Source organism: Pinus tabuliformis, chromosome 2_1 (assembly GCF_031772625.1).
Source record: "Pinus tabuliformis cultivar Carrire ecotype Pingquan chromosome 2_1, CPIR1, whole genome shotgun sequence".
Taxonomy (NCBI): Eukaryota; Viridiplantae; Streptophyta; class Pinopsida; order Pinales; family Pinaceae; genus Pinus; species Pinus tabuliformis.
The window spans coordinates 563521885-563532568 of NC_142299.1; the positions used below are offsets into that span (position 1 = coordinate 563521885).

Consider the following 10684-nt stretch of genomic DNA (forward strand, 5'->3'; position numbering starts at 1 on the left):
AGTTTAGGGACAAGCAATATTAATGTGACTAATAGTTGGGTTTTAGGTAAGTTCATTTTGGGAAACCCTATACAATACACCGAGAGGAAGGTGTCTAGATCAATCTCTTTCAACGAGATAACTAACCTAAGTGCTAGAAATGAGAGAGAGGAGAACCAAAGAAAACTAAACTTGTGGCCCCAACATTTCCCCCCTAGAGATGAGTGTTCATCCTTGAGCAACTTCCACATGATATAGAGCCTCTCAACAATACTTCAGATGTTGAAACAATGAGCTTGAAATACTAGGCATTGGACTTTTCGATGATGTACCTAGATGGACCCAAGATGCCCCAAACCTTGCCTTGACCTTGTTTAATGGATGACATCTTATTTTGAAGCCTAGATGGGGATGGCTATCACCGAGATGACATAGGAGGGATAGTACATCCATATTTGATGCCAATGCTTTCCTTTAGAGGCGCCACATCACTACCACATGTTTGCAAAGAGTGAGGTAGGGATTCTATTGGATGATGTCATGGTGGTGGAGGCACCATTTGGAGGTGTATGCATGCAATTGAGGACTTTCTTGGAGTAAGGAGCACTCTTGGACCCTTCTCTGAGTTCTTTGGTGCCTTATTGCATATTCTGTAGGATGATGTAATGGTGGAGACTCCTTTTTTGTGAGAAGTGTGGGATATTTTTGGCATTTTGTTATATTCTCGAGTTATTTCAAGGTCAACTTGTGAACTTTGACCTAGTTGAATGCTTAGGTAAACACTTTTAGTGGTTTTCTTTTAATATTAATATAATAAGGCTTGGTTACCCTTATATAAATAGAGAGGAGCCTTATTCACTTTTCATCATCATTCATTGTCGCACTTCTCTCTCTTTGGGAAGTGTGCATTAGATTTTGCCTATTTTCTACTTGCACGAAGTGTAGATCTATGGTGAAATTGCGCTCGGAGGTGGATTTTTGCTTGAAGTTGGCTTCTTGAGATTGATTGAGGAGATTCTTGTGGAATTTTTTTAATTTTATTGCTCATCTTCTATGTTTTGCATGCTATATTGAGCAAATTATGGTTTCTGCTTGTGGGATAGTTAAAATTGTTGTGTTTGTCTAGAAATTGTGATCCTCTATGCCATGTGAAATTGTTTTCTTTGAACCCTTTAAGAGAAATCCCAGTTTTGCATCTCTCAAATCTAAAATATCCCTATTAGGGAAGCCGCTAGGGTTTGTAAGAAGAGGATTTACACCTCTCACCCTTTTAAACAAGGTTGTCCTCATTGAATTTTACCTAGGTAACTCCATTGTACATTTCCATCAAGGCACTAGTCTAGGTGGTGGAGATAAAGGCTTATGATTTTACAAACTTCTTTCTTCTCTCTTAAATTCAAGATATCTAGGGTTATGGCCTCTTTGAAATATTGCTAAAAGTAATTTTATTTGATGTGTTCATTCCCTCTAAGTAGGAATTGCATTAAATATTTATTAAAAATCAAAATCTAGCAATTTGTGCATCTTAAAACCTTATTTCTAGGGTTGACATCATCACTATCTTGTTGTTTTCTACATGTTTCATCCATAACATCTCAATTGAAAACCCTTAGCTTTCCATATCTAATCGATAGTCTTGATTCTTTGTTGATTAATCACTATAAGATTGTTTCTTGCGGCTGTTATATGACATCACATGCCCTATCATTGAATATTTGTCAAACCCTAACTCATAGCATCCCTATTCTTTGCTTAAGTGGTCGAAGGATGGAATGTTGAAATGTGTATCTTGGGAGGTACTCTCAAGATACTCAAGAAAATGAATCTTTGTGGGAAATGTACCTAAGTGGTTGGCTTGTACCCAAAGTCGTGGACGGAAGATTCGAGGAGGAAATGATTGTTTATTCATTACAAGCATGAGTGACAACCTTGAAGGGATAAGTGGTTCCTAGGGCTTCAATGGAGTGGCAAAAAATAAATGAAAATAATTTTTATTCCTTATGAAAATAGTGTTTAAGCTTGTTGACTTTGGTTGGCTTGGTTTTGGAGACATTACCCTTTGTGAAAAGTCATTCTAACAAGAACACTATAAGGAGTAAAGATGAGCTCGTTCACGATCAATCCAAGCATCTCTCTCTTGTGATTTCTGCCCAAGAAAGAGATCCAATACCTCAAGGAGCCACACAACTTAAGGAGAATGAAAATTGGAGCAAGTGTGGTCTGTCACAAGTCTGTTGGATGGCCGAGTTTTTCCCAAGTTGGAGAAGAAGTATCTCGATGATTTTTGGCCCTCAAGAAAGTATTTTTTGTGCACAGGTTTGAGCTTTGTTCTTTGTATTGGTTCGTCCCCTAGTTAGGGTTTCTTTTATGCAGGTACAACTGTCCTAAGTTCATCCCTAAGTTTGGTTACATTTGCCCCAATTTTGGTGCAAAAAAGAGGATTGAGACCTGAAAAGAGTGGATGTCTAGTTCTGTGATAGTGTCGCATTCCTCAGAGCATTATGTAGGGGTTTGTTATGGGTAGGTTGAACCTAAGGAGGGATAAAACCAGTGTTCAGTGTGAACGAAAGTGCGTGGCTTGGACAAAAGTCAAGGCATCCTTGAAGTGAAGAGTCAAGGAGTAGATTCATTGGAGGAGAGTGCTGGAATAGGAGGGTTAAAGGTCTGTTCAACGTGATGTGTTTGGACTGCGTGTCTCATGCCTATGATCAGTCTCTTCAGTGGTGTAAAGGGATTGTGTTTTGGTAGACCTTGAATCCCTAAGAATAGTGAGGTTTGAAGGTGTAATCCCATTGTTAGATGACAAATTTGATGTGCCCTAAGTTTAGTGAGTTCAAGAGGGAATTCTTTAGTGTGATGGCAGTGTGTTAAAGACCCTAAGAGAAGAATCCTTTGGAGCAGCGGGAGGATTGATAGGAGGTAGATTGGGAAATGAAGATGAAAGCAATTCTAGAGCAGAAAAAGTACTTGTGAGTAGCAGTGGAGGTGGAAAAGGACCTGCCAGGTGTTCAAGGTACGTGGACTAAAAGGGTTGGTGTGAGATATCCTTTAGAAAGTAATTCAAGTGTGTCTTGTTCAAGGGTAGATTAATTGTCATACATTGTTGACATCAAGCCCTACTTTCCTTGTATAAGGGTTAATTGTAAGGTGTGAAAATTCCTAGATATAACAATCTCAGGAATCCTACTGCAACCAACTGAATCTAACTTTACATAGATTGTAAATTACATTACAAGCTTATTTCAAGTTTCTTCTTGAAACATTGAAGTAAATTACTGAAGCAACCTACGCCAATTTAAATATGATTCTGAAACATAGAAACTGAAAAAGGAAAATAGAAACACATAGGACACTATTATTTTTGGAGAAATGTCCCTAAAAAAACTCAATGCGGGAAAACCGGTGCAGCAGCTCTGAGGGTTTATTATTATTAAGCAGTAGCAAATTCTGAATACATCACTGAATACCTCACAGGGTTACTCAGTTACAAAGAGAAATACTGGTAGAAGCTTTGTGAGTTTACCTCACACAATCACGAAGAAAAGTCCCGGATGTTCTGGTTGCTAGATGAGGTGCCCCTGGCAGGCCCTACAATATCTTTGTGCTGCCTCTACACTGTCCTAGCATCAACCCTTTCAGGCACTGCGTCACCCAATTGGGGAATCGATTAGTAGCCCAGAGTCACTGCTCTCAGCCTCTCAGTCTCACACCCCAGTTTCCGACTGCTAAAACTGACTCACTGCACAAATTTTTGACTTTCTCTCTCTGCCTCTACGCTACTGGATCACTCTCTGCCTCTCTCTACTGATGATTCTCTGGCTAAGAATCTCACTTTCTCTCCGGAAGCTATCCCTACCCCTCTGCTGCAAGAAATCTCCTCAATCGATTTTCTTCCTGAGAACTTCTCACTTCAGAAAAATCGATTTCCTTGATCTCTCTGTGTGTTTTCCAAATGACCCTCAAGCCCCTTCTTATATCTTCCTATTGGACAACCAACGGCCTAGATTAAATCATAATCAAAGGCTCAGATCGTTTTGGCTTGATCCATGTCTTTTTCTAGAAGTTTCACCCCTGATTAGATTAATACCCATTAATATTTTAATTTTCCTAAATTTAGACTTAGGAACCCCATTAAAAATATTAATTATTTTAATAAAATCACTTATGGGTGGAATTTCACAAAACACTTTCTAGGTTCTTTGGAATGCATGTGCTCAAGTCTCCCTGCAAAATTTGAGGCCTAGATCACATCTGATGCTACCCCAAATCAACACTCCCGCTTAGTGAGGAATGTGCTCTAGCAATACACTGCTGCATAATACTATTTTGACTCAGAAGCATCGTCCTCTGCACTGCTGATGTTTGACATGTTGTCCACCAACTACTACGCTGTTGCTATAACTGTATCGTTGCCTTTGACACTGCCACTGCTAATGCTACATTTGTACTACAACTCCCTCTCAAATGCTACATTTGCACAGCTGCTAGCACTACCACTACTAACACTGCATCTGTATTGCAACTTAGTTTCTGAGAGAAGCAACTGAGAAACATCCAAAATTACTGAACTAACTGTGTTCAGTATGATACCATTTGAATCCTGGAATTGACTGCTTCTAGTATCTACGTTGTCCCTTTGAATCTACTACACTGCTACTGACCTCTGCTATGTTCCATCTGCACCGTTGACAACTCTGCTCTATGTTGTTCAGTCTCTGGCGCTCCTAGCCATTGTAACTGTCTCCCCGACACTCCTCGGCACCATCTGACACTAGTCCATCCTGCTACTACAAAACTGGGCTCCCATAGCAAGGTATTGATCCAAGAGGTGGACTCCTCAAGAATCCTACCCATCTATAGCTCTTTCGAACTACAACTCCAAATCAGCCCACCTCCCTCCTAGAGGTATCTCGACTGTCATGGCAAACTCCTCCTCTTCGATCTTCACAGGCACAACCTTCATATCATTTTTCTCATCCTTGTCCTTCTTCTTGAGATGACATTGTGTAGCATAGTGACCCATCTCACCACACCTAAAACACTTGATCTTCAAGACTCCCTTCTACCGTCTCTGCTGCTCCTGTTGTCCCTTCGATGCAAGGATTGCATTATCCTCCTCCTCCTTGGGCTTCGACCCACTGCTACTGCAACTTCCGTCAAGTTTGACCTTGGCCAGGTCTCTCCTCAGCTCCTCTTGTTTTAGAGCTGCCCACATCTCATCCCAATTAGGAAATGCTGCTTTGCCCAGGATACTTTGGACAAAGAATTGCCACTCATCTGAGACAAAATTGAGGGCTAGTCTACCCAACTCTGAATCCTGAGGTGTATGCCCCACAGTAGATAATGCATCACGAGTTTCCTTCAGCTTCGTGAGGAATTGATTCACACTCTCTCCCTTCTGCAACTGAGAAGATCTCAGCTTCTGCTCTAAGTACATCTTCAACTGCTTGGAAGATCCCTGATATAACGTGGCTAAGGTATCCCACATCTCCTTAGCAATCCCTCTGCTAGCAACATGACACACCACGTGATCCTTGACTCCATCTAGGATCATCCTTTTGGCCTTTGACATCTCAACCTTGTGCTTCTTTAGCAGATCTGCATCCACAGGTTCAACTACCACAATATCAACATACGTCTTGAGGGCATGCTCTTCTGGAAGGAAAGGCATTCTAGCCTTCCAGATGACATAGTTGGAAGCCTTGTCCAACCTGTCTTGATCCCTCAATCCACTGGTTGCCATATCCTCCAAAAAAATGTCGAACAACTCCTCTTTCTCCCTACTTCGTAGCTCCTACGCTGCCTTACGCACTCCCTGATGGAGCTGGTAAGCCGATGCTCCTCTGCAGCTCAACAAATGAGAAATACTAAATTCCTCAGCAAGAAATCACTGAGGAAGTATTCCCTCACTATGCAATCTACTTCTTCCTTCTAACGGCTTTTCTGCCCAACACTTGCTTGCAGAAAACTGCGTCCCTCTAGCTCTGCGTGGCTCTACATAGCTCCCTTTGCCTTGGCAAGTTTTCGAACTGGTAGTCTTATCTCTCTTTCGGCTCACTCAGAGAGAGACACCCATGAAAATATAGCCCTCCTAGCTAGAACTGTGCAATCCCTCAGGGGATTCGAACTGCTGCTTGGTGTAGCAAGTTGGCCCTTTCTTCAGTGCTAGATCTGCTCTTCCTATTTCACATCAACTTGGCTCCAATACCATGTGAAAATTCCTAGATCTAACAATCTCAAGAATCTTACTACAACCAACTGAATCTACTTCACCTAAATTGTAAATTACATTACAAGCTAAGTCACAGGACACATCCTCCAAGGTCTCGTGTCACGTATTTAACGTGCTAGACATGAAAACGGCCCTAAAACACGTTGAAATTCTTTTTTAATGTGTCCTAAAAAATGTAAAACGTATTCGGGCGTTTTAGTCATGTCCTACTCCTAGAAAACAAGTATTCAGTTTATAGAAAACGTTGCCCTAACGTTTTTCCTCCGGTTCAATACTACCCCACGAAATCACTAGTTTAAAGCCCACGCAATTATTCTTTCGGGTTTCTTTTCCTATTTTCATCCACCGTTTTCCTCCAACGTTGTTGTATATTCGTAGTTTGGAGTCGAGTGTGGACTGAGTCATCTCTATGGACTCGTGGAGCTATTTTTTCACAACGTGTGTGAGGTTTGGCAACTTGACAGGCTGCAGCGTTCAGGTAAACCGTCGTATATTCATCGCGTGGACTGTGGAGTTTGGTCGCAGGCTCGCAATGTGTGTGAGGTTTGGAAACTTGGCACTTGGCAGGCTGCAGCGTGTGTGAGGTTTCCCGTTCAGGTAAATCGTGGCCCGTAGATCATATGGTTAGCCGTTAATGGCACCGCCGAACCAGACATATAATGATATATATTAAATTTTAATATATTCAATAAACGTCAAATTTCAATTAATGTAGGTCACATATCTTCTAGTCTCTAGAGTCTTGATAGGCTCTTACCCCAGCAAAGAACTGTTTGATTGCCAAAATGAAGTAGTGAAAAATAGCCTAGGAGTTAGGATGATAACAGTCTAGACATGCTAATAGAATCTCAAACAATGAGTTATCCTAGAAAATTTATTCCAAAAAGAAGATCAACATTCCTAGATTGCCAATGTGTATTCTTGAGGGCAAGTGTTTTAAATGAGGAAAGCTAGTGTGCCCTGAGTACATCCTTAGAAAGTGTGAAGGTCCAAATGATTCTGCAATATGTGAAGCTGAGTGCCATGTCCGCTTTCAATTATGGAGACCAATTTGCAAGTGTCTAATCTGCATACGGTTGAGGTAATTTTGTGCAATCAAAGGGCAACTGCATTCGAGGAAGCATTCACCTGTAGGCTGTCTTACATCACTCTTTTCATTTTCTAATCTTCTAAAACACAGCAAATGGCTCCATGTGCTTTGTGAATCATTCTGGAAGTACCTTCAGCATCAGTAGCTCACATTCAGCTTGAATCCACTGCATATGAGTTCAGAGTCCAGACAATAACCTCCATCCCACCCGACTCTTTATGCTGACATGATAGCATCCTCCGATACAAACATCACCGAGTCTTTGTTTGCTATGGTTTTTATCTATGTGATGTAGATAACTACAGAAAGTCTTACTACAACAATGTCATATCCTATGTTGGCATTTCATTCCACATTAAAATTTAGTAGCAATATTCTTATTTGTCCTACTCTTTCTCTGCTCCAGCATTATTTATGCTTGTGTTCTCCACTGGATTTGGACCCATGGCTCTTTTAATGCAGGTTTCTCCTAGATAGATCACTTATGATTTTCTCTAAATCTCAAGACCAAATGCAGAAATGACCACTTGATTGGATGGAGAAAGGACTTCTATTTATGTGTGAGATGTCACCATATTTCTGCATTATGATAATAGGACCTTTGGATAATTGACGTACATGCCTACATGTGTGAAGATGAGCCATGGTACCACCATTTGATGATTGTATTCTATTCACACTAAACCTTTGCCACCAAATGCATTCCAATAAACCACTAAGTAGAGGACCTACTATTTAATTCCATTGTTTCTGTAATTAAGTGCGATAATATTAGATAGTTTAAGACCTGCAATTGCAGGTGGATGAGAAGCGGGAAATGCAGGGGACAACTCATGAGAACTTTTCACCCTGTAGATGCTGCCTTGTAACATGTAGAATCTCAAGCCTTCTTTGGAAGGTCAACAAAGTGCTCAAAGTGATCTTTATTATGAAGTTACCTCCTTGAAGTCCTTGTTGAAGACTCAGGACTAATATTTCAAGAATCAACACATATCAGGTCCTAGGTTCTTACTCTTTCATGAAAGCCTAAAGGTATGAAGAACTGTTTGTAGTTCCTCTCTTGAAGCATTTCCCATCATCAGACTTTTTGTCCTGATGATAAACCCCCCTACAGAAAACAAATATTAAAATATGCTTGCTGAACAAACAGTGAACAGAATTATCAAATCTAAACAATGAAATCTGAGGTTTAAAAAAACAGTTATTTCAATTTGATATATTTATAAAATTATATATAAAACCCAGATTCCAGAATGATATTTATAGTTAATTTTTTAACTTTAATCATTTTTTTTGTAGGTGAAGGAGTGTGGACTTTATAACAGCAAGAAGATTAATGGCTCAATCATCCAAGGCAGTGGGCAGAGGTCAAAGGAAGGGTGGTGCTTTTCGTGGTCCCCCCCCTCCAAGTTTTTCTGTTTCACCTTCTATTGGTCATAGTGCCCCAAGTGCTTCAAGTGAAGCTTTAGGTGCTTCTCAGCTGACATTAACATATGATGCTGCTGCAGCAAGACAACAAGCACAACTAAGAAAATACCCTCTCTGGAAGTATGTAACCAAGAAGCAAGGGCCAAAGGCTGGTGCGGGAGGGAATGTGCTTTGGTCTTGTAATTTCTGCAAGGGTGAATTTAAGAGCACTTACTTTCGAGTTAAGGGCCATTTGTTGGGCCTTCCTTGTGGAATTGGAGCATGCAAAAAGATCAGTCCTAAAGAAAGAATGGATTTGGAAAGGGAGGATGCAGCTGGCTTGAATGTTGTGGTAGCAAGAAGGAAAACTAGTAAAAATGAAGATCCTCTTCCATTCTTGAGGAATGCTAATAGTAGTAGATTTGGGAGAGAGGCTGAAATTCAGCCAACAAAAAAGAGGGCAGCCCAAACTTGTGGTGGTCCAATGGACAAGATTTTTCAGCGTGAGAAGTGAGATGAGGTTGATCTTACAATGGCATTCTTTTTCTATCTCAACTTCATTTCTTTTAATGTTGCACGGTCTCTTTTGTTTATTGAGATGTGTCGAGCTCTAGTTGATATGGCTCCAATTGGGTATGTGCCTCCAAGTTCAGAGAAACTTAGAACCACATTGTTGGTTAAGGCAAGGAAGGAGGTGGATAAAATTCTACAACCTATTAAATCATCATGGATCTCATCTGGTGTCAGTGTTGTTTCTGATGGATGGACAGATACAGAACGCCATCCTCTCATCAATTTCATGGTATATTCTCAAAATGGACTGGTTTTCTTGAAAGCAGTTGATGCTCTTAGACAATACAAGGACGCACAATATATGGGTGAGCTGTTTAATAAAGTTATTGAAGATGTAGGCGTTGAAAGTTGTGTGCAAATCATCACAGATAATGCACCTATTTGCAAAGCAGTTGGCTTGATTGTGGAAACTAAATATCCACAAATATTTTGGACACCATGCATTGTTCACTCTTTGAATTTAGCACTCAAATCTATTGCTTCAGATGTGACATGGATTGGCAATCTTATTGAGGATGCACTCCATATTCGAAATTTTGTGCAAAACCATACCAATGCTCTCACAATATATAAAGAGTACACACATCTATCATTGTTGAAGATTGCAGATACTCGGTTTTCTTCCTCATTCATCATGCTTAAGAGGTTGAAGGAGGTGAAGGCCGCTCTTGGGGCCATGGTTATTTCAGATCTTTGGTCTTTTTGGAGAAAGACGGATAAACTGCTTCAAAAAAGGTAAAGGACACAGTGTTAGATGATGGTTGGTGGGAGAGGGTGGATCTTACCATAAAGATCATGAACCCTATCATTTCTTTCTTGCAGTTTGCAGACATGGACCAACCCATCTTAGGAGAGGTTTATGAGGGTTGGGATTCCATGATTGAGTCTGTGAAGACTATTGTTATGGAGAATGAGTGCCTTGGATATGAGACATCAGCAAAGAGCTTATGGTCCACCATACAGAATATTCTTATCTCTAGGTGGGATAAGAATTGCACACCTTGGCATTGCTTAGCTCACTCTTTGAATCCCAAGTACTATAGTCAAGAGTGGCTCTGTGGTGGGACCTCACACAGATACCCTCCTCACATGGATGGAGAGATTTCATAGGGGAGGAAGATAGCATTCAGAAGGATATTTTAGGATAGAGCATCTTTTCTTGAGGTGGAGGAAGGCTTTGTAGAGTTCTCCACTGGCACCAGGAGATTTGGGGGGTATGATGTACTTGGAGATAGGGGGGTCAAAGGTGCCTATGCTTGGTGGGCAACTCATGGGGCAACATGCCCTATTCTACAACAGTTAGCCTTGAGGGTCCTCTCTCAAATTACTTCATCTTCTTGTTGTGAGAGGAATTGGAGCACTTATGGGAATCTATATAGTTTGAAAAAGAGCAAGCTTGAGCA

The 10684-nt window shown here is 40.7% G+C and overlaps 1 protein-coding gene across 1 annotated transcript; it reads left to right on the forward strand.

Moving 5' to 3' along the window:
* Positions 1–9240: 9240 nt before the first annotated feature.
* Positions 9241–10391, forward strand: LOC149201651 (uncharacterized). The gene is made up of 3 exons (XM_089401320.1): positions 9241–9631; positions 9767–9960; positions 10104–10391. The coding sequence occupies exons 1-3, from the start codon at positions 9241–9243 to the stop codon at positions 10389–10391; spliced, it is 873 nt and encodes a 290-aa protein (XP_089257446.1).
* Positions 10392–10684: the final 293 nt, after the last annotated feature.